At 42.4% G+C, this 25,000-nt stretch overlaps 2 protein-coding genes and 1 long non-coding RNA gene across 5 annotated transcripts in view; 2 read left to right on the top strand and 1 right to left on the bottom strand.

Moving 5' to 3' along the window:
• si:ch211-221n20.8 (neurogenic locus notch homolog protein 1) overlaps positions 1–1,982 on the bottom strand; it is a 13,433-nt gene extending 11,451 nt beyond the window's left edge. For all 3 annotated transcript variants that reach the window (XM_035414045.1, XM_035414044.1, XM_035414042.1), the window contains exons 1-2: positions 1,218–1,982; positions 244–384 (exon numbers count right to left, since the gene is read on the bottom strand). In XM_035414045.1, coding sequence (XP_035269936.1) covers positions 244–381 — 138 coding nt within the window. In that variant the 5' untranslated portion in view covers positions 382–384; positions 1,218–1,982. The remainder of the gene's footprint in view (positions 1–243; positions 385–1,217) is intronic.
• Positions 1,983–21,175: 19,193 nt separating this feature from the next.
• LOC118224582 lies at positions 21,176–21,583 on the top strand. Its single transcript, XR_004764673.1, has 2 exons — positions 21,176–21,333; positions 21,457–21,583. It is a non-coding gene; the product is annotated as an uncharacterized LOC118224582 (long non-coding RNA).
• Positions 21,584–21,806: 223 nt separating this feature from the next.
• wdr97 (WD repeat domain 97) overlaps positions 21,807–25,000 on the top strand; it is a 14,141-nt gene continuing 10,947 nt past the window's right edge. Inside the window, exons 1-5 of the mRNA XM_035414681.1 lie at positions 21,807–22,337; positions 22,622–22,798; positions 23,390–23,964; positions 24,337–24,458; positions 24,780–25,000. The exon at positions 24,780–25,000 is cut by the window's right edge and continues 273 nt beyond it. Coding sequence (XP_035270572.1) covers positions 22,745–22,798; positions 23,390–23,964; positions 24,337–24,458; positions 24,780–25,000 — 972 coding nt within the window. The 5' untranslated portion in view covers positions 21,807–22,337; positions 22,622–22,744. The remainder of the gene's footprint in view (positions 22,338–22,621; positions 22,799–23,389; positions 23,965–24,336; positions 24,459–24,779) is intronic.

A 25,000-nucleotide genomic window follows, 5' to 3' on the forward strand; every position in this document is an offset into this window, starting at 1 on the left:
AAGAAGAAGAAATTAAAATGTGATCGATTTAAAACCCTGAGGTTTTCAACACACACACACACACACACACACACACACAAATGGTTCAACGTCCCGTGTGGCTGTGGAGTTTACGGAAAGTGCCCCCGGGGCCCAGAAAAGGAGGCGCCGTTGTGGGTCAGTGCACGTGTGGGGCACCCAGCACGACTAACGGGGAGAATGAGCGCCTTGCAGACGCAGCTGACTGCGGGCGGAGTCACTGACCTGCTCCTCCGTGCGTTCCGCCTCCTGGAACTTCAGGACCTCGTTGGAGCTGAGCGGGGGGGTCGGGGGGGTCGACGGGGCCTCTCCAGCCGCCCACGCAGCCAGCAGCACCAGGAGGGGTCCCCAAGGGGGGTACATATTCTGTCCATTTAAATATAACCACTGTGATCCCTGGGGGATGTCAAACAGCACTTCCAGAGCAAAGCAGGTTGAGCCAGCCCAGGTTTTCCTTGAAGCAGGTCAATGCACTCAGTGGAAACAATCTGTTGTGAGGTCTGCTAACATGTTTAAGTCCTGAAAGGGCTCTAACTGCTACGCACTGCAAGTGTCAGTTCAGTCTCTGTACCTACATAAGAATATTTGTGCTAGGCAAAATCTTAATTTGGGCAAAACGACTTGAACCGCCAAGTTCTGCATAGACAGGTATTTTCGATTCTGTAGGTCACAATGCCAATGTTGAAGCATATTAGGCCAGAGCAAGGAAAATGCAGTCATTTTTTACCAATGTTTACAAATAAGTTATTTTATTGTAGGCTATTATTAATGTGCAACAATAGCACCGGACGTAAAAACGCAACGTAAAAAACACTACGTTAAAAAAAATTATTATTACGCATAAACCCTCTACGGCGCAGTGAAAACTTTCCCTTGCTTTCATGTAGCCCGGTAACGTCACTCATTGTATACAGACGTGGCTCGCGATGGACCAAATACAGCGTTTAGAAAGTGTGTGCGCGTGCCTCACTTAAACACGCGCTTCTAGCTTCTACTTTGTCCGTCTGTGGACGTTTTTCCTCCTTGGCTGTGCTGAGGAGTAATGTTCCGACATTGTGTGGCCAGTTATCTGAAATGATGATCTGCATGACTTTACATAACATCTTGAAGACGTCAAGGAGAGGAACTCACCGGTACTGGGGAGCATGAAGCATTTCGGAAAAAATGACAGAAATATACGACAAAAACAGTAAGCTTACCTGAAAAAATTAAGCAGAATCACTTCTGGCCGAGCGTTCTTCTTCTACAATCCCAAATTGGAGAGGCGTCTCAATTCTACACCTCCCCCGCAGCCCACTCCGCAAAGGGGTTGTTCAAAACAGATTGCACATCCTGTCTTGGAATAGTTTACTTCCCATTCTTAAAACCCCAAATGACCGTTGCGAGACGTGAACGCCGGACCGCTTACCGCAGTTAAAGCATCTCGCGGCAGCACGTTTGAATGTTCCTTGATCACAGGCAAGAACTTACCCCGGAGGGCGGAGCAAATGGAGGGAGACAAGAAGAAGAACAGACATCAAACGCATTCCCGCAATGCCCGATACTGGAGTAATTGCTACTTTGTCCCAGACAACAATCCCGCGAGATAGAAACAGACCACGCACACGTTTGAGGCGTTTAGAAAAATCGGATGCTCCGGACCCTGTCCCACTGTGCGAGAACTGGCTTCGGTGTTGTTTTTCGTTCCCTTTGGTCAGCGGTGCAATTGCATATTGACTTTCCATGAACTGGCACGTTAAACGAAATAGGGGCTCCATTCCACGTCGAAAGAAACACAACTTAACTTTAGAAGTACATTTGCAATTCAAGAGTTTTCGTTGACTCGACGAATGTTTATTTGTTTCGCTCCAAAATAATTTAACTTCTTGTTGGGGGGTGCAGTTATGTCAACAGTAGCCGAGCATGAATCGCCAACGGCAATATTTACAGTAGATAGGGTTTTAATCAAGCGCGAGGGAGAGAGAAAAGAGGGTCCGTTTCCTTTTTCCTTACGCCGGGCACCCACCGCACGCGTCGCGTATGCGTCGCGTAAACAGCAGGGCGAAGCAGCACGGCGCGACGCGTAGGGTGTCTCCACTGGTTCCGTTTGTGTCGCGCAAAGGCTTGCGTAAAAGCTATATATTCCTAGTAGCTCTCGCAGTCTGCAGTGGGCTTACATCGTGTATTTCATGTTTGTTCAGGACTGTTGATTATGGGTTAAGTGAATACTTTGGTGAGAGACCTTTTTCAGTTTGTTAATTTGGTAATATTTCGTTAACTCGTAAATACGTGAGAAAGTAAACGCTTTCAAGAATTACCATAAACTTAAATCGCAACGTAGCCTGCATAACAATCAATCTCAAACTGTATTAATTTATTTGCTTGGTTAACAAGCGTGACAATTTCATGAAGAATATGTAATGATCATAATAATAATAAATAATCCGTAATCAACCATTGGGAATTCCCGTGTTGTCTTGTCATTCACGTCAAAACATTTATAGGATCATATTTAGTAAAATCAGCTAATCATGAAAAAGACAGTAACAGTTTAATCTTGAAGAGATATGAACACCACAACGCCATGAACACCGGAAGCTTTGAAGTACAAGTGCGATAGGCTACGTCTTTCTGTGGTGTATTTTCAAATTTACCCCACCCCCTCCGCAAAATAAGACAGCGAAACTAAGTTTGCCTTTTCCCCAGGTTCCATTTATTTATTTATTTATTTTTACAAAACGAAAAGGCTTGTATTTTTTTTTTGGTGCTTATAAAATATCTGGGAGGTAACTAGGGACACACCCCCAGTAATATAAGGATGAAATATAAATCAGAGCATGTATACCTAGCATTTTAGAGCATATTTCTGTGTATAAACAGGCCATCGTGACGCGCGACAAGCCGAAAAAATAGAACTGAAGCGAAAAACTACGCTTCAGTTCGCTTGTGTCGCGCGACCTTCGCAGCCGGTACGCGACGCGTTCGCATCTGGTGGAGACGACGTCGCCCGCTGCCGTTGTAATAACAGTACTTCAACTACGCTTCAGTTACGCGCGTAATACGCGCGTAGTGCGCTCGCGGCCGATACGCGTGCGGTGGGTGCCCGGCTTTACGGTGGTTACATATTCTGATCACGTGGGTCATGTGCCCTGTATGCTCTCTATGAAATGCGGTTGAAAGTAAGTAACAGAGTGACGTGAGACAGACCGGCAATGAAGTGGTGAAAGGAAAACTTCCACGTTGCCCGTGTTGCTGCGCGTAGCTTAGTCATGTTTTTTTTTTTTTTTTTTTTTTTTTTTTTTTTTTTTTTTTTAATAAGCGTGGTTTCTGGTTAAAAGGCAAAACACGCAGTACAGTGTACCGTGTGTAGATAAATTCGTTTAGTCTAATGTGTTCGTTTGGCAATCGACTGGTGGAAGCAGCGCAAACTAAACAATCATTGTGTTGTGTTAATACAAACGACTTAATCCTGTAAATAAGCACAGTAAATACGAACTATTACATGTTGGTGTTATACTAGAGGTTCAAAGCGATTCTCTAAGTTGGTAAGGTCGTAGTGAAGAAAAAAACGGCTGTACAGGGTCCTGGTTGTCCTGAACAAGGTATGGGTGCATTTTCTTGGTATGGAAAATGGCAGCGCCCCAGTACTTCAGTAGGTTTTGTGCACTTTATAATGCTGATCAAGAGGAGCGTAACTGATGAAGACAAAAGTTTGCCTTTTTAAAGTTTGAAAATCTAGGAAAAATATTTAAAAGTATTTTTTCAGTATGAAACTTCTTCTACTGGCCTTAATTAGTGTAATCAACATTTGAAACGAAAAAGGTTCATTTCATGTATTTGCAAACCCCCCCTGCATGTTTATATCACAGAGATACTGTTCGGGTCCATTTGACCCGACAGTGAAAGTGGAGGCTAAAAGGGGTCAGAAGTGTCAAATTTAGACCATTTCTTTCTTTGCAGATGTGAGACATAAGGTATTTCCTACTCCCTCCCACCGTATTTCACCCCAATCACACACACACACACCCGCACGCATACATGCACACACAGACACACACATACACATGTTTGTATTGCTATACTTGTGAGGACTTCCCATTGACTTACATTCATTCCGTAACCTCTAACCCTAACCCTAACCCCAACCAATACATGCCTAACCCTAAGTCCTAACCCTAAAACAGCCTCTTGAACTTGTGGGGACCAGCAAAAGGTCCCCACCTTGCGTAATTTTCCTCATCCTTCTATCTTTGTGGGGACATTTGGTTCTCACAAAGATAGTAATACATGCCGATACACACTCACACACACACATTTCACCCCAATCTAACACACACAAATACACACATACATACAAACACTCTTTCTCCTTATTATCCATTATCCCTACCTCACCTGTAAAGTGATATGCCGAACTGTTGGTGATCAAGTATAGGGCCCTTCAATTGTCCATGTTCGTCTTCACAGACACCACAGCCCTAGTGTCTCATGAGCACTCTCCATAAAAATGCCGAAATCAGCACCAGAGAGGACCAGAAACCAAGCATGATCCTAGATTACAATGCCACCGAAGGGGGGGGGTGGAACAACTTGGACAAAGTAACGGGTTCCTACAGCACCAAGCGAATGACTGCGCGCTGGCCTTTAGGCATCTTTTATAACATAATTGATGTATCGGCCTACAATGCGTTCATCATCTGGACAGAGATTTTTCCTGAGTGGAATGTGTCAAAGCTGTACAAGAGGGGCATCTTCTACGAGAAGCTGGGGAAGGCACTTGTGGTACCGCATATACAATGGAGGCAGCACAAGGACCCCAGCCACTGCAGCCACAGTGAGGGAGATCCAGGAGAGGGCTGCACCTAGTACACCAATGCCTGAGGTAAGTGTGTGTGTGTGTGTGTGTGTGTGTGTGTGTGTGTGTGCGCGCGCGTGCATGTGTGCGTGTCAGGGGATCGGGTTCAGCAAAAAGACATAGTAATCATCTCCCTCATCTTTCTAGGTTGCTGCTGGGGGAAGAAGGAAGTGGAAAAGGTGCCAGGTCTGCATGACATCAAGATGAGCATGACATGTGTGACGTGCAAAATTCATTTGCACAAAGCATACCGTGACGACTTGTCCCTCATGTGCTGTGTAGATACACAGATACACACGCACACACACACATGCCTCGTTCATATTGCTCATCTCTTGTTCTTTTTTGTTCATTTCTGGCTCTAAACATTCTAAACATTGCACAAATAAAGATTACTTTCAATAAAAATCCTTATGACTCATTTGGCTTGATTTTAAGTGAACGGGTCAATTTGACCCTGACCAGAAGAGGTGTCTCATCTCTATTTAGCAACCCCATGAAAAAAAAAGTTTAAAAATGTAAAACAAATTTAAAATTAAATGTTATATACAACTAGTGTATTTTATATCTAGGTTTCTCCAATATACAGAAAAAAGAGTTTGAACATGTATTTTTTATGAAAAACGAGTGAATTATCCTAATGAAACCATGATCTGTGAGAGGTGAATAACACCATTGCACTAAATTTTGATGGAATTGTTAGTAACAGTTATTGCTGTCAAAGAACAGTTCATACCGGCAGGCACAGACACACTCTGGGTGACTGAGCACCTGAACCTTTTGTCCAAACTGCTTGATGTGCTCTTTTGATATGATAAAAGTTGAAGAAAAAAAAAACTTTATTCTTGCTGTCCTTCATTTTCATTCATCCATTTTGGTAAAATATATTGTGTACAATAACTGGGTCTTGTAAAGCTCTTTGAGCACCTGCCCCTCAAAAGGTCCCTTCAGTGTCCTGCATACTGGTCACAGAAGCTGCCTTTACATAACAGAATTTGTACAGCATGAGTATATGCCGAATGAAAGCAAGTGAAACTGAAACTAGTTTTATTCATTCTTTGTATTGTTCAAATTTAACCATGCACAAAAGGCATCCTTGTGCCAGTGGAAAATATGGATTCATCATCACGTGAACCCAATTACAGAAGAATCAAGAAGTCTCCCAACAAACACTAGTACTACAAATACCTGAAATATAGCCATAAGGAGCTATACATTTTTATGGCATATACACACGTAAGGTATATTTTATTATATGTAAACTATACGTCAATGTTTTCGTTGATGTCCTTATAAATAAATAATAAAATTATGACTGCGATACAAGCGTTGTCACTAAGTGTGCGGAGTATGGTAAATGCACGGGGAGGAGAGAAGAGTGACGTCATTTCTGATATCAAAATCATAAATACCATTTGTGGGACCTTAATCATCATGGGCGTGCACATCAACTGGCACTGCTAATTTGTACAGAATGCTGGGCAGCAGGTTTATGGCATCATTCTCTTCCTCGTTCTGTACCAACTCTCAGGAGAGATTAAATCTTTTTTTTTTTTTACAGTATTGACGCTTATGTTCCCATAGTGAGCCAAATAGTTGAAACTAGGTTGGGTTGGGATTGTTCAGAAATCGACCAAGAGAAGGGGGAAAACTAAGTTTCTTATTCAAGTAGTATTTGTGGGCCAGTTGGAAAATGGCGTAACTTCATCACTCAGTCACTCAGTCATTCAGATTTGCGTTTGTAGGGCTGGCCTCGCTGTTGCGGTCCAGCCAAAAATGTAGACTTCATCTTCATTAAACTGATATTAATAGAGTAATACACTATACTAATACACAAAGCATCAGAACATCGTTTTTTTCTTCTTGTTCTTTTTTTGATAAACTGGAAACTATTTAAGCAATCGTGTCCATAAAATAGTCAACTTTGTGGGTGTGGATCTTGCAGTGTGTAAACCATCCTGTATGCAACAGTATCTACATATTCAAATACTCTTGCAGTCAGAATTGTTTGCTTGCGTTTTGGAGAAATCTACATCCACACACTGTACACTTGGCAACGTTGGCAACATTGGCCATGTAGATGGCAAATATTTGCCACTTATCAGACCAGCCGGTCTAGAGTCATGTGAGAGGAGCAAACATTGACATGTTAGGCGTGTCAATCTACATTCAAATGATATGGTTTATAAGAAAATGTTTACGTGACTGTGACACTAGAAGACAGGAACACAACAAGGCATATGATCTAAATCCAAACTTAACTTCTCAGGGACATGGCTCGCTTGCTGAATGTTACTTTGATTCCAAGAACTCCAGATTTTGGACATCTGCAGGACATGGATGCTGAAGAGGCTAGGCACGATTTTCTCAGGCAAAACCCAGATGTTTTCTATGGGGATCGGAAAAAAACGGGTTTAATGACAAACCTGATCTTTTATGCCTCTGACGCAAAAGGGTGGAAAGAAAGAATATGCAGTGAATGGCAGCACTTTACTGTCACAGTGCTTAACAATGGAAGGCAGTTAAACTTCACCAAAGCAAATGGGTCAAAAATAAATAAAATAGTCAATATCAACTTTCACGAAACCGGCATGATTTTGGTCCAAGGCACAGAAGCTAACCTTCTTGAATTTTATAACACTTTTGAAAACGAGGACAGAAGACGAGCAGTGATGGAACCAGCAGAATGAAGGCAAGAAGACGACACGAACGAATGAGGAATTGATGGACGACGGACTCACGCTTGCAAGCACAATGAGGAAGGGCAAGAAGGTGTACACGTCATTTTAACTGGAACTTTTTAAGTTGGGGAATCTGTGATCTTAATCAACTCATCTTCTGAAACCCTCTTCAGAATTTCCTTTTTCTCATTTGGTGACTCTCCTTTAAAATGTCCTTTGTAGTAACGAGGCTTTTATAGATCATCCTATTTAAAATCAGTCTAATGCATGTTAATCTTACAGGTAACTGTTGGTAAGTGCCGGTGTTTTCTGTTTTTATAATATAATAGGTTTGGGTAGCTTGATTTCTATATTCTGTGGATTGTCTATACTTATGAACTTATGTTCATATTACTCCTTCATTCATATATGTATCACAAATCATACACTTAATTACATTTTTATTATAATTATTAGTAATATTGTTGTTGTTGTTGCTATGAAAATGCATCAACCCAAGTGTGTTGGCAGGTTAATCAGCTGTATTATTTGGCTTTTATATTTTATTTTGCAGATGCCTGCATTTCTGAATCATTATTGTTAGAAGGTGATTTGGACAAGAATATTTGCAGAGAAAAAATGGGAATAATTTTGTTATGATTTTCAACATCTTCCTTTTTTCATTGTGTTTCTTTTGAAAAAAGTCTTTGCAATTATTATCCTAGAAAATCTAAGCATAGATATTTTAGAATGTTCTATTGTAAGAGGAAGTACTGAAAGCAGACATGTTTGAGGGCATGTAACATCCAGCAATAGTAAATAATTGTGAAACATATTTTAACTTGATGTTTTCATATAAAATAGGCTTATGTCATATTGTTAATCTGTAGGTGAATATGTTTTACCATTGCTCACCATTGTTTGCCATTATTATTTTACACTACTAATTTCATTGAAAGCACTATGTGTGAATGAATCAAAAATATTTGGTATAACCACAATAAAAATAAATATCTGTCACTATCTGTTTGTTGCTCATCCTTAAAGGTAAATTCCACTTCAAACTGTTCGGAAGGAGCGGCAGGGCAACTGCTGTTTCAGCTGTAAACAGAACCTCACGGTCATCTTGCGGTAGCTGATAAAAATTAATTCCTTGCCTTCGCCGGTGTTATAATCTTGCAATCTGCCACACAACATCCATCCATCCATCCATTATCTATACCTGCCGATTCTGGGCAGGGTCGCGGGGGGGTGGGGGGGGGGGGGGGGGGCGGTGCTGGAGCCGGTAGGCTCCTAGGGTAACCATTCAATGGGTCATCAGATCCAGGGCTTGCCTTAAAATAAGCACAGCAAAAAATACAAAAACAAAGCCGCAAAAATTGGATTACGTGATCCTCTTCCCCAAAAAGGCGACAAAACAATCCTTAGCAGGAACTGGCGACGGTTGCTGCACAGGTGAGGTTACTGTTCTTCTCCCAGGTATGGAAGGAAAACTTAAATAGGTACACCAATCAAGAATAACCACTGGCACCTGCAAATGGGTAAGATGGAAAAAGAGATAAACAAGCAAAGTAGGTTGAGATGGAGAGAGAGAGACAAGCAAAGTAGGTTGGAGATGGAGAGAGAGACAAGCAAAGTAGGTTGGAGATGGAGAGAGAGAGACACAAGCAAAGTAGGGGAGCAAATGTAAAGTAGTGGCAGGCCTGGAACGGCCTTTGTTTTTGTCTCTTTACAGAAATATCTTCGTGCAATTTCTGATGCTGAGAGACACATTCAAACTATCCACAGAGGACCGGCGTTTCATCAAACGTATCAAACTTTTATCAAACTTTAAAAAAACACTTGTTAAACTGCAGGAGAACCCTTTTACTACCACGGACGGGACCGGCGGGACCCCAGCGGACCGGGCCAGCCAGAAAAATGGCCAGCCGAGACCTCACGAATGAGGTAGGCCAAGGACCAGCCGGCTGACTGGCTGGAGGTCTGGCTGACCGGGTGGCGTTTCTCTCTCAGGCTGACACAGAAAAACTAATGCATGCTTTCATAACCTCTAGGCTTGACTATTGCAATGCTCTCTTGTCTGGTGTACCTAAAAAAAAAAAAAGCTGTTGGCCACCTACAGCTTGTTCAGAACACAGCAGCTCGAGTACTGACGAAGACCAGACAGAGAGCACATATAACACCTATTTTGAAGTCATTGCATTGGTTGCCTTTCAGTTTTAGAACTGATTTTAAGATTTTCTTACTAGTTTTTAAATCACTGAATGGCCTGGCACTAGATATGTACCTAGCAGGTCCCTCAGATCCTCTGCAGCTGGCCTCCTAGTCGTCCCAAGGATTTCAGCAAAAACGCACGGGGAAACAGCTTTTAGCCACAGTGGCCCTAGCCTCTGGAACAGTCTGCCTAAGGATCTGAGGGACTCCTCAGTGGACATTTTAAAAGAAACCTTAAGACATATCTTTTTAGCCTGGCTTTTACTTAAGGTGCCTCGTCATTTGTTGTTTTATTCATCTATTGTTATTTTATTATTTTAATTGTTGTTTTGCTTGTTTGTGCCTTTGCTCACTTCTGTTTGCTTACTTTTGTTTTTGTTGCATTGTCTTTCAGTCATGTGCAGCACATTGGGCTACAGCCACTGCATGAAATATGCTATATGAATTCATATTGATTGATAACACAGGTGGAGGCAATGCAGGTGATGACAGGGCAGGACAAGGCAACATCTACAGGTGCAAGGGAGAAGAACACGAAAAGATAGAAACCAGAGAGAGGGAGAAAAGAGATATAGAGAGAAAGGGAGAAGACGCAGAAAACACAGAGACAGAACGAGAAGGACAGAGGCACAACCGCGACAAACGTCTTGGGGAGATGGCTCACTTGCCGAATATCAATTTGATTCCAAATATTCCAGATTCTACGAATGCACTTCTCAAGCAAAACCCAGATGTTATCTATGGAAATCGCAAACAAAATGGTTCAATGCCAAACCTGATCTTTTATGCCTCTGATGCAGAATTGTGGGAAGAAAAACTGTGCCGTGAATGGGACCAATTTACTGTCAGAAGGATTCAGTATGGAAGGCAGATAAACTTCACCAATCCAAATGGGGAAAAAAAGTCAATGTCAACTTTTACCACACCAAGACAACTTTGGTCCAAGGCACAGAAGCTAACCTTCTTGAATTTTATAACACTTTTGAAAACGAGGACAGAAGACAAACAGTGATGGAACAAGCAGAATGAATGCAAGAAGACGACACATACAAACTAAGACTAGTTTTCTTCATTCAATTGTATTGTTCAAATTTAACCATGCACAAAAGGTATCCTTGTGCCAGTGGAAAATATGGATTCATCATCATGTGAACCCAATTACAGAAGTATCAAGAAGTCTCCCAACAAACACTAGTACTACAAATACATAAAACATAGCCACAAGGTGCTATACATTTGTATGGCATATACACACGTAAGGTATATTTTATTATATGTAAACTACATGTCAATGTTTTCATTGATTCCCTTATAAATAAATAATTAAATTATGACTGCGATACAAGCGTTGTCACTAAGTGTGCTGAGTATGGTAAATGCATGGGGAGGAGAGAAGAGTGACGTCATTTCTGACATCAAAATCATAAATGCCATTAGTGGGACCTTAATCATCATGGGCGTGCACATCAACTGGCACTGCAAATTTGTACAGAATGCTGGGCAGCAGGTTTGTGGCATCATTCTCTTCCTCGTTCTGGAAGAAGAGTACGCCTATAGCATATAACAATAGACTGATTTACCAATAGAGGTTTGTGTGCCAACTCTCAGGGGAGATTCAGTCTGCTTCTTTGTTTTTTTTTCTTGTTATTTTCTTACAGTATTAATGCCTATGTTCCCAAAGTGAGCCAAACAGTTGAAACTAGGTTGGGATCGTTCAGAAATCGACCAAGAGAAGAGAAACAACTAAGTTTCTGAGTTTCTAAGTAGTATTTGTGGGCCAGTTGGGGCACTGTACTCTCTTGTCCAAATAAGCATCCAGCACCCCTGGCACAGTGATGGGAGGCACTGGATACACTAAACCATGTGTAAGATTCTTCCAATGAGACACTAAACCATGTGTAAGATTCTTCCAATGAGACACTAAACCATGTGTAAGATTCTTCCAATGAGACACTAAACCATGTGTAAGATTCTTCCAATGAGACACTAAACCATGTGTAAGATTCTTCCAATGAGACACTAAACCATGTGTAAGATTCTTCCAATGAGACACTAAACCAAGGCCATAAACCACTGTGGCTGTCAATGTCCCGTGGTACAACTTGTAATTTACCATAAATTGTTTTTTAAACTGTAACTAGCAAGTTAAAAACAAGACCAGGTCAAAACCTAGTATATGGCTGGACTGGCCGACCAATGGTGTAACTTCATAACTCGGCCGACCAATGGCGTAACTTCATCACTCAGTCACATACATTTGCGTTTGTAGGGCTGGCCCCGCTGTTGTGGTTCAGCCAAAAATGTAGACTTCATCTTCATTAAACTGATATTAATAGAGTAATACACTATACTAATACACAAAGCATCAGAACATTGTTTTTTTCTTCTTTTTCTTTTTTGATAAACTGGAAACTATTTAAGCAATCGTGTCCATATAATAGTCAACTTTGTGGATGTGGATCTTGCAGTGTGTAAACCATCCTGTATGCAACAGTATCTACATATTCAAATATTCTTGCATTCAGAATTGTTTGCTTGCGTTTTGGAGAAATCTACATCCACACACTGTACATGTGTACACTTGGCAACATTGGCCATGTAGATGGCAAGTATTTTCCACTGATCAGACCAGTTGGTCTGGAGTCATGTGAGAGGAGCAGAGATTGTTAGGCATGTCAATCTACATTTAAATGATATGGTTTATAAGAAAATGTTTACGTGACTGTGACATTAGAAGACACAACAAGGCATATGATCTAAATCCAAACTTAACTTCTCGGGGAGATGGCTCACTTGTCGAATGTTACTTTGATTCCAAGAACTCCACGTTTTGGACATCTGAAGAAGAAGGATGCTAAAGTGGCTAAGCATAGCTTTCTCAAGCAAAACCCAGATGTTTTCTATAGGGATCGCAAAGAAAGTGGTTTAATGACAAACCTGATCTTTTATGCCTCTGATGCAGAATTGTGGGAAGAAAAACTGTGCCGTGAATGGGACCAATTTACTGTCAGAAGGATTCAGTATGGAAGGCAGATAAACTTCACCAAACCAAATGGGGGAAAAAAAGTCAATGTCAACTTTTACCACACCAAGACAACTTTGGTCCAAGGCACAGAAGCTAACCTTCTTGAATTTTATAACACTTTTGAAAACGAGGACAGAAGACAAACAGTGATGGAACAAGCAGAATGAATGCAAGAAGACGACACATACAAACTAAGACTAGTTTTCTTCATTCAATTGTATTGTTCAAATTTAACCATGCACAAAAGGTATCCTTGTGCCAGTGGAAAATATGGATTCATCATCATGTGAACCCAATTATAGAAGTATCAAGAAGTCTCCCAACAAACACTAGTACTACAAATACCTGAAATATAGCCACAAGGAGCTATACATTTGTACGGCATATACACACGTAAGGTACATTTTATTATATGTAAACTACATGTCAATGTTTTCATTGATTCCCTTATAAATAAATAATTAAATTATGACTGCGATACAAGCGTTGTCACTAAGTGTGCTGAGTATGGTAAATGCATGGGGAGGAGAGAAGAGTGACGTCATTTCTGACATCAAAATCATAAATGCCATTTGTGGGACCTTAATCATCATGGGCGTGCACATCAACTGGCACTGTATATTTGTACAGAATGCTGGGCAGCAGGTTTGTGGCATCATTCTCTTCCTCGTTCTGGAAGAAGAGTACGCCTATAGCATATAACAATAGACTGATTTACCTATAGAGGTTTGTGTGCCAACTCTCAGGGGAGATTCAGTCTGCTTCTTTTTTTTTTTTTCTTGTTGTTTTCTTACAGTATTAATGCCTATGTTCCCACAGTGAGCCAAACAGTTGAAACTAGGTTGGGATCGTTCAGAAATCGACCAAGAGAAGAGGAACAACTAAGTTTCTGAGTTTCTAAGTAGTATTTGTGGGCCAGTTGGGGCACTGTACTCTCTTGTCCAAATAAGCATCCAGCACCCCTGGCACAGTGACAGGGGCATTGGACACATTAAGCCATGTGTAGGATTCTTCCAGTGAGACCCGGATATATACATAGAGCTTTATTGTCATTGTTCAAGACAACAAAATTACAGAACCCTCTTAGTGCACAGCACATATAGCAAGATAACAAGATAAGAAGTAAAAAAACACTGCGGTTGTCAAAGTCCTGTGGTACAACTTGTAAATTACTGTAAGTTTTTTTTTACCTTTAACTAGCAAGTTTTTTTATGTAGACTTCATCTTCGTTAAGCTGATATTAATACAGTAATACACTATATTAATACACAAAGCATCAGAACATTGTTTTTTTCTTATTCTTTTTTTCTCTTTTTGAGAAACTAAGCAATCGTGTCCATAAAATAGTCATTTTTAGTTACATTTAAATGAATAATACAAAAGCAATGTTGGAAATTGTCAGCCATTATGATATTTGTTCATGTTATGAACATGTGGACCTTGCAGTGTGTAAACCATCCTGGATGCAACAGTATCTACATATTCAACATACAGAATTGTTTGCTTGCGATTTCAGAAGTCTACATCCACACACTGTACATGTGTACATTTGGCAACGTTCGCCATATAGATGGTTAATAGTTGGCACTTATCAGACCAGTTGGTCAGGAGTCATGTGGGAGGAGCAAAGATTGACATGTTAGGCGTGTCTATCTACATTCAAATGATATGGTTTACAAGAAAATGTTTACGTGACTGTGACACTAGAAGACAGGAACACAACAAGGCATATGATCTAAAGCCAAACTTAACTTCTCTGGGAGATGGCTCGCTTGCCGGATGCTACTTTGATTCCAAGTATTCCAGATTCAAGACCTAGATTTCTCCAGGAAAATCCAGATGTTATCTATGGGAATCGCAAACAAAATGGTTCATTGGCAAACCTGGTCTTTTATGCCTCTGATGCAGAATTGTGGGAAGAAAAATTGTGCCGTGAATGGCAACAATATATTGTCAGAAGGATTCAGCATGGAAGGCAGATAATATTCACCGATTCAAATGGGGAAAAAATAGTCAATGTCAACTTTTACAACACCGACATAGCTATGGTCCAAGGCAAAGAACCTGGCCTTCTTGAATTTTATAACACTTTTGAAAACGAGGACAGAAGACGAGCAGTGATGGAACCAGCACAAGGCAGAATTAATGCAAGAAGACGACGCGAACGAATGAGGAATTGATGGACGACGGACTCACGCCTGCAAGCACAATGAGGAAGGGCAAGAAGGTGTACACGCCATTTTAATCTGTGATCTTAATCAACTCATCTTCTGAAACCCTCTTCAGAATTTCCTTTTTCTCATTTGGTGACTCTCCTTTAAAATGTCCTTTGTAGTAACGAGGCTTTTATAGATCATCCTATTTAAAATCAGTCTAATGCATGTTACTTTTACAGGTAACTGTTGGTAATTGCCGGTGTTTTCTGTTTTTATAATATAATATATTTGGGTAGCTTGATGTCTATATTCTGTGGATTGTCTATACTTATGAACTTATGTTCATATTACTCCTTCATTCATATATGTATCATAAATCATATAATTAACTTTTATTATAATAATTAGTAATATTGTTGTTGTTGTTGCTATGAAAATGCATCAACCCAAGTGTGTTGGCAGGTTAATCAGCTGTATTATTTGGCTTTTATATTTTATTTTGCAGATGCCTGCATTTCTGAATCATTATTGTTAGAAGTTGATTTGGACAAGAATATTTGCAGAGAAAAAATGAGAATAATTTTGTTATGATTTTCAACATCTTCCTTTTTTCATTGTGTTTCTTTTGAAAAAAGTCTTTGCAATTATTATCCTAGAAAATCTAAGCATAGATATTTTAGAATGTTCTATTGTAAGAGGAAGTACTGAAAGCAGACACGTTTGAGGGCACGTAACATCCAGCAACAGTAAATAATTATGAAATATATTTTAAGTTAATGTTTTCATATAAATTAACTTATATAGGCCTATGTCATATTGTTAACCTGTAGGTGAATATGTTTTACCATTGCTCGCCGTTGTTTGCCATTATTATTTTACACTACTAATTTCATTGAAAGCACTATGTGTGAATTAATCAAAAATATTTGGTATAACCACAATAAAAATAAATATCTGTCACTATCTGTTTGTTGCTCATCCTTAAAGGTAAATTCCACTTCAATCTGTTCAGAAGGAGCGGCAGGGCAACTGCTGTTCCAGCTGTAAACAGAACCTCACGCTCATCTTGCGGTAGCTGATAAAAATTAATTCCTTGCCTTTGCCGGTGTTATAATCTTGCAATCTGCCACACAACATCCATCCATCCATCCATTATCTATACTTGCCTATTCTGGGCGGGGTCGCGGGGGGGGTGGGTGCTGGAGCGGGTAGGCTCCTAGGGTAACCATTCAATGAGTCATCAGATCCAGGGCTTGCCTTAAAATAACCACAGCGAAAAATACTAAAACAAAGCTGCAAAAATTGGACTACGTGAACCCCCTTCCCCAAAAAGGCGACTAAACAATCCTTAGCAGGAACTGGCGACGGTTGCTGCACATGTGAGGTTACTGTTCTCCTCCCAGGTATGGAAGGAAACCTTAAATGGGTACACCAACCAAGAATAACCACTGGCACCTGCAAATGGGTGAGATGGAAAAAGAGACGAACAAGCAAAGTAGGTTGGAGATGGAAAAAGAGGCGGACAAGCAAGGTAGGTTGGAGAAGGAGAGAGAGAGAGACACAAGCAAAGTAGGTTGAGATGGAAAAAGAGATAAACAAGCAAAGTAGGTTGGAGATGGAGAGAGAGACACACAAGCAAAGTAGGTTGAGATGGAAAAAGAGATAAACAAGCAAAGTAGGTTGAGATGGAAAAAGAGAGACACAAGCAAAGTAGGTTGAGATGGAAAAAGAGAGACACAAGCAGAGTAGGGTGGAGATGGAGAGAGAGAGACACAAGCAGAGTAGGGTGGAGATGGAGAGAGAGACACACAAGCAGAGTAGGGTGGAGATGGAGAGAGAGAGACACAAGCAGAGTAGGGTGGAGATGGAGAGAGAGACACAAGCAGAGTAGGGTTGAGATGGAGAGAGAGAGACACAAGCAGAGTAGGGTGGAGATGGAGAGAGAGAGACACAAGCAGAGTAGGGTGGAGATGGAGAGAGAGAGACACAAGCAGAGTAGGGTGGAGATGGAGAGAGAGACACACAAGCAAAGTAGGTTGTAGGTTGAGGTGGATTACAGAAGTATCAAGAAGTCTCCCAACAAACACTAGTACTACAAATACATAAAACATAGCAACAAGGAGCTATACATTTGTATGGCATATACATATGTAAGGTATATTTTATTATATGTAAACTGTATGTCAATGTTTTCGTTGATTCCCTTATAAATAAATATGACTGCGATACAAGCGTTGTCACAAAGGGTGCGGAGTATGGTAAATGCATGGGGAGGAGAGAAGAGTGACGTCATTTCTGACATCAAAATCATAAATGCCATTTGTGGGACCTTAATAATCATGGGTGTGCAAATCTACTGGCACTGCAAATTTGTATAGAATGCTGGGCAGCAGGTTTGTGGCATCATTCTCTTCCTCGTTCTGTACCAACTCTCAGGAGAGATTAAATCTGTTTTTTTTTTGTTTTTTACAGTATTGACGCTTATGTTCCCATAGTGAGCCAAACAGTTGAAACTAGGTCGGGTTGGGATTGTTCAGAAATCGACCAAGAGAAGAGGGAAAACTAAGTTTCTTATTCAAGTAGTATTTGTGGGCCAGTTGGCAAATGGTGTAGCTTCATCACTCAGTCACTCAGTCACAGACATTTGCATTTGTAAGGCTGGCCCTGCTGTTGCAGTCTAGCCAAAAATGTAGACTTCATCTTCATTAAACTGATATTAATAGAGTAATACACTATACTAATACACAAAGCATCAGAACATTGTTTTTTTCTTCTTGTTCTTTTTTTGATAAACTGGAAACTATTTAAGCAATCTTGTCCATAAAATAGTCAACTTTGTGGGTGTGGATCTTGCAGTGTGTAAACCATCCTGTATGCAACAGTATCTACATATTCAAATATTTTTGCATTCAGAATTGTTTGCTTGCGTTTTGGAGAAATCTACATCCACACACTGTACATGTGTACACTCGGCAACATTGGCCATGTAGATGGCAAATATTTGACACTTATCAGACCAGCTGGTCTAGAGTCATGTGAGAGGAGCAAAGATTGACATCTTTAGGCGTGTCAATCTACATCCAAATGATATGGTTTATAAGAAAATGTTTACGTGACTGTGACACTAGAAGACAGGAACACAACAAGGCATATGATCTAAAGCCAAACTTAACTTCTCGGGGAGATGGCTCACTTGCCGAATGTTACTTTGATTCCAAGAACTCCAGATTCTGTCAGGACCACTGTCCTCAAAGTAGAACTTTATTGACAATAAGGCAATACAGATATGTTTGGCGGTATGGCTCTGTTCTGGAGCTCTCCCGCCAACCAAGCAGCCCGCGTGGATAAGGCCGGGAGGCCAGCAGCCAAACCCCCCTAGAGGGGTACACACAGAACAGATCCAGCAGCAAAGCAAGTTCTTAACACATAGGGATGGAGCAATGCAATTTCTTAACACATAGGGATGGAGCAATACAAATTCTTAACACATAGGAATGGAGAAATGCAAATTCTTGACGCATGGGGATGGAGCTGGGGTGGTGGAGGGGATTTACGAAGCAACGTGCAGCGCTTGCACGCAGGAGGAGCAGCCGAATGAGTAGAGGGAGGCTGTTTAAGTAGACCGCCCTGTTAGTGAATGTACTGTGATAGGCGAACGTCACTCAGCTGAGCCATCAGCTGATTCAGCCGGAGCGCTTGACTCTCGTGGCCTGCCAGAACTACGCGATGCTCCATTTTTGGACATCTGGAGGAGAAGGATGCTAAAGCGGCTAAGCATAGCTTTCTCCAGCAAAACCCTTTCCAACTGCTTGATGTGCCCTTTTGATTTGATTTTTAAAAAATTAAAAATAAAATAAATTCTTGCTGTCCTTCATTTTCGTTCATTCATTTTGGTAAAATATATTGTGCACAATAACTGGGTGTCGTAAAAACAGTTTTTTCAAGGTTGGTGTGCCCTTGTCTCACTTTGAGCACCTGCCCCTCAAAAGGTCTCTTCAGTGTCCTGCATTCTGGTCGCTGATGCACCACATATATTTTTTCGCAAGATGGGTTGATCTGATGAATGCAAAGATTTCTTATTTGATGACTGCATGGGCTGACTGAGAATGCATCACAAGCACAATATCCCAAGAAATGTGGTTTCAGTTCCCCAGACTCACTACGGACTGCTTTGAGATAAGGACTGAACACCCAAGGAGCCTTAAAACTCAGTAAACAACATTTGTTTGTGGTTACAGTCGTAAACATGAATAACTGTAGACTCACCAATGGATATTATAGTTTGTATTCTGTTGCTTAAGAGAGTGAAAAATGAAACTCCTACAAACGCTCACGACTTGCATTACCTCAATTAAAATGTTTCAGTCCAAACCCTGAAGTGTAATATCCAGCAAAATGAAAGCCAAACTGATGTGCCATAATTTATCAGTTGCGGGTTTTGTGGAGTTTATTTTCTTCGTCTTTTTCGCCTTAAAATTAATATAAACCGATCAAGTACCAGAGGGATGCAAAAGCTCTCAGCGAATTTTGCTACCTGAGTAAAATAGTAACGTAATTTATCAGTTGCGGGTTTTGTGGAGTTTATTTTCTTTGTCTTTTTCGCCTTAAAATTAATATAAACCGATCAAGTACCAGAGGGATGCAAAAGCTCTCAGCGAATTTTGCTACCTGAGTAAAATAGTAACGTTTGTGCGTTACTTCCATAGAGCGAGAAAGTATTCAAGTAACACGAGTTGGACTACAGTGAAGTACTTCACCACGTGTTACCGATCTGGCAGCATCATGAATAATTTATGAACACTTGTATGGTGGGTAAAGACTCATGAATAATTCATGACGTTTGTATACGAGTATATATAATGAAATACAAAAATGTAAAAGTAATTGCTGCATCAAGTTTATTTTATATTTTACTCAAAAATGGTCATGTTCATTTGGCTACACATATCTTTCAAACAGTAAAATATATTGATGACTGTCCATACTGCACGATAAAATCACCCGTCTTGTTTTCTACGTCTTGCCCACGAGAAACTGCACGAGAGTTAATGGTCAGACCATAAAGCTCACGACCTGTGCTCACACTGTACTGGTCACTTGTCACGTCACTGAAAGCATCATGAGGAAAATGTCGCCAAGAGAGATGCACGTGGCCATACCTGCGCTTAAACATCAAAACAATACTGCGTGGTCGTTTGCCCATGTTGGTTCTGTCAGATCCACACTTGCACGCCATTTTTGTCTAGGATGGTAGGAGAAGATTTGTGAATTATAAATGAGCGCTTGTTGAGGAACGGGATGGAGAGGCGGGATTAAGAATTGAGAACTGAATTGTCCGATCCGGCCAATTAACACTGTGTTTGCGTTCGAGGCGCCACAAAGACCAGCGATCGTGTTTTTTATAAGGCCAGCTGTTTTTATTAACACTCAAGATCAACGAAAGTTTCTATGAATTATTCATGAATCTTTCAAATGTATCCTTCGGGAAAAAAAAATACACGCCTTTCGTGAATTATCCATGACTCTTCCCCAAGCCTTCCTAGGGGGAAAAAAACTCGCCACAAGCACGACTGACGCGCAAACACAGTGAGGTGGCCCCACAATGGCTTTCGGGAAATAGGGTAGTGATTCTGTCCACACTACAGTAAAGCCCGACCAAAATTTGACACTTGTCGGAAATGACCCTAATTTGTTCGTCGGGGCATCGGGCTTCTGCAGACATTTTCAACAGGGATGGAAATTCACTGGATCGAAGCCTCGGACCTGCACCCTTCTGATAAAGGTATCGACCCCATTAAGGTACTCATAGGACAGATCTTACACCTGATTTGCATGATCACAACCCGTGGGCCTGCATTCCTCTTTCTGTTTGCTGGGTGATTTGATGCTGGCTGTTGGAAGATAAGAATCGTCCTAAACTTGCCTACATTCTCACCGTCGTCCCTTAGACGGAGGCAGCACACATAATGATGACATCAGCACACATAATGATGATGTCATAGTTATAGAGGATGGGGACAGCGGGGAGGCCATGGAGGACGGTGCTCCAGCTCCAGATGAGAGCCATTCAGGTTTGCGCCCACTCAGTAGATATTAATGTCAGGGTTGCCCAGCCCTGATCCTGGAGATCTACCATCCTGTGGGTTTTAATTCCAACCCTCACAAAGCTCACCTCATTCAACAGCTAGAGATCTCACTGAGCTCATTAGTGGAATCAGGTGTGCCAAATTAGGATTTGAAATGGAAACCCTGCAGGACGCAGGGTTTCCAAGAACAGGGTTGGGCTGCCCTGCTTTACGTGATACTCTTCATGAAGATCTGTTGTCCTTTGTTTGCAAGAAATGAGAGCACAGATGTTTGGGTGCCTGTCTGTTTCTCTCTCAGACAGGGGAATTAGTTCTTCAGCTATTGATGTGACTGACTCAGGTACTATTTTATTTTCTTCTTCAGAATCAGTGATATACAATTAAATCAAAAATGAATTTTGGTAAGTGCAGTCAAAATGCTCTCTTAGAATAATGCGTGTATGCTCTAATGCTACTCTACTAGGAAAATCTGAAGACCTGGAGGACCAGCTGATGGAAGTCTTTGAAAGCTGGAGACGCAAACTCAGAGAGCCCCCTATCTTGAAATCATTTGAACTCTTCTACAAATAAAAGAAAACTCTAGGGTGGGATTTCAAGATAACTTTCACATGAAAGGCAATTCAATTCAGTTTTTTAAAAAGCCACGACAACATGATAGGTAACATAATAATAGTTTTTCTTAGCTTTGCATTTTTAATTAACCAATTTGAATAAAAGAGCACTGATTCCCAAATAGACTATTATGATCCCTGATAGATAATTTCAGTGAAAAAACATTTCAGATGTATTTTTCAGTTACATAGTCGTGATGTGTAGATTAAGGACTGAAATGTAGGTTCTTGCTTAAAATCGCCTTCGAAACAATGGAAAGAACAAACGTCATTGCATTCGCTATGATGTTTATTGGCGCTTCTGTCCGTTGTCGATGTAAAGAGGTGGGTCAATATTTAGGCAGCCTAATGGGCAAAGGCTATAGCCGAGCCAGCTACCGTTATTGCACTGCCAGATTTGCTCCACCCACCGTATCTCGAAACACATAGAATATAATTTCCCGTCCATTATTTAAAAAAATGAATCCCGTGGGACGATGAAAAGCTTTAGACAGAAGTAAAATTAGCACATTTTTCTTTTATCGCCGTTGTCAGCTCGGCTTAAGCTCCATTTAAACACAGGTTAGTAGCTGCATTGTCCAGACGCACACTCTTAAATAGCGGCCGGTATCCTGGCAACCTACAAACGCTCGAACTTGGCAGATTGCAGCTGAAGTACTTCGAGAGAAGGGAATGCCATTTCCAACGCAACGAATGCCAATGCACATAACTTCACATTGTTGTGGAATATCAGGTATTCTGCTCTGTTTGTAACGTAGGCCTACTGTTTTAAAATAGTTTTTAACTAGTGGATACATTTCGAAGTTAGGCAATTGCTTGCTATCTAGGCTACCTAACAGAGTTGAAACGGAAACGTTAGCTAGTTACGCATCCAATTGCTCATCGACTCTCGATACGCAGCATTTTTCATGATTTTTTAAATTAATTAGATTAATCCTTCATTGATTCTGATGAGCCCGGTGTTGCGCTGCCAAAGGACCGAATAAATGTGGCTTCTGCACCCTTATGCTTCCTTAGATGCAACTGAAAATGTAGTACACATCTAGACAATCTAGTGTGACATACTAGTTGGACCGAATACGGTGCCACAGCAGGACGCGTTTGCCAGTCCATGAAGGTCTCAAACAGAAGACAGCCAGGATGTCCACCGAGTACCAGCAAAACGGGACGGACGACGAGACTAGCAGCGAAAAGGTGAATCGCCGACGGCATCCCGAGCAGCCCCGTGCTGGAATCTGTAGATAGCCCACTGTAAAACTGGTGAATATAATTTGGCTTGTTAATTAAAATCTAACAGAGTTTCTGTGAGTCGAGTAGAGATCGCACTCTATCGGAAATAAATATTCAGAGTTGATTTAACATAGAGAACACACATAATTTGTGGATAATTTGTAAACACATAATAATTACCATTGAAATCATCTGAGAAAAGCAAAGCAAAATAGATTTCAATAAAAACACCTTTTATTGTGCATCTGAGAGCTTAGTGACGTGTCGAACAGCCATACCCCAGCTCTTAAACCATTACCCCACACTGTGGATGTCATCTCTCACTCCCTCTCTCTCTCACTCACTCTCTTTCTCGCTCCCTCCCTCTCTCTCTCACCCCCTCTCTCTCTTTCTCTCTCCTTCTCTCTCTCCCCTCTCCCTCTCTCTCACTCTCTCCCCCTCTCCCTCTCTTTCTCTCTCCTTCTCTCTCTCCCTCTCTCTCATTCTCCATCTCTCCCCTCTCCCTCTCCCTCTCCCTCTCTCTCCCCCTCTTCCTCTCCCCCCCCCCCCCCCCAGGTGAAACGCAGTGATGTCGGGCCCAGCGTCCTCACGCACGGCCTGCAGCACCTGCAGCACTTCCCCAGCGGCGCCGCCCCCGTGCGTCACATGACCCACGGCGAGGGCCCGGCGGCGGCCGTCCTCAGCCTGCACGGCGGGGGCGTGGCCAGGGCCTACCGCCCGGAGGACGGGCGTCTGCGCGCCGCCCTCCGCCCCCCCGTCGACTTCGCGGGCCTGACCGGGACGGGGCTGGCGGGACGGGTCGCCGGCTGGGGCCCCGGGGCCCGGCTGGCCCTGCTGGACGGCGAGCTGCGGCCCCTGGCCCGCGCCGCGGACCCCCCGGACGTGCGGGCCTGCCGGGCCTCCGCGCGGACGCTGGAGCTGGTGACGGCGGGGGAGGGGAACGTCTGCGTGTGGTGCCTGCACCACCTGCTCTGCAAGGTGCGGGTGCTGGAGGGGCTGGGCCCCCGGGACGTCTTCACCCTGCTGGCGCTGGCCCCGCCCGCCGCCGGCCGCCATCACCGGGCCTACGCGGCGTGCGGGACCGCCGTCGCCCTCGTCGACCTGACGGAGGGGAGGCTGCTGGAGAGGAGGCGGAGCCTCCACCTCAGGTGTGTGTGTATGTGTGTGTGTCTGTGTGCACTCCTGTGTGTGTACGATTTTATGAGCAGATAGCTATTAGTACACTGGCATAGATGGAGCACTTAGTAATCCAGAGTTAAACATTAAATGTGAGACTCTCCATCCTAAGGCCTGTACAGAAAATGTGCTGAAAACAAGATGCTGTCAAGTCAGTCTTCCTGCTTGCTTTTTTCTGACTTCTCAAAACATTTTTGGTCACAAAAATAGTCTGAATGATGAAGAGAAAGCGAAAAGCTCTTTTTTTGTCAGCAGCTGAAAGGCAGCTCATGTGAACTGAGCTGAACTGGTCACATGAGAGCCTGTGTGACACTTTTGTACATCAGGGAAATCACAAGCATGGTGCACTGCCCTCTGCTGGATTGTCTGGTCACTGCATCGAGAGACACGTCCATCCGAGTGTGGGGTCCGGACTGGGCTCTGCTCATAGCCTTCGTCAGCCACACAGGTGAGGACGCCTGCGAGTGTATGTACCTTTACCTTACGCCATTTTCTGCACAAGCTAGTATCGAAATCGGTATCTGTTAAATGTACCATGTGTCTAACTTTGGCTTTTAGTATAGCCATTAGCCACCCATGGGTTTTATCTCCCGTTAAATTGTATGTGTGTGTAAGGGCAGTAGTCTCTGTGCCAAAGTAGCCTCCACCATTTTGATTATACTGACCTGGAAAGTGTCAGATATGAATTTGAGTGGTATTTAGTGTTCTGTGAAGAGGTGCATGTCGCTGTATTTTTGCCCCCACCCCTGCCCCCTGCCCCCTTGCCCAGACGTGGTGACCGCCCTGACCTCCTGCCCTCTGTCCGGCCTGATCATTTCGGCGTCTCTGGACGGGACGCTGCGATGCTGGAGCTTGGAGGAGGGGGACCAGGTCCAGATGGTGCACGTGGAGGGAGGGGCTCCCCCTTTGGGGCTGGGGGGGCCGGGGGCGGGGGGCACCTTCTACTCCTTCTCTGAGCGGGGCGTGGACTTCTGGGGCATGAACAGCCTG

Source organism: Anguilla anguilla, chromosome 4 (assembly GCF_013347855.1).
Source record: "Anguilla anguilla isolate fAngAng1 chromosome 4, fAngAng1.pri, whole genome shotgun sequence".
NCBI lineage: Eukaryota > Metazoa > Chordata > Actinopteri > Anguilliformes > Anguillidae > Anguilla > Anguilla anguilla.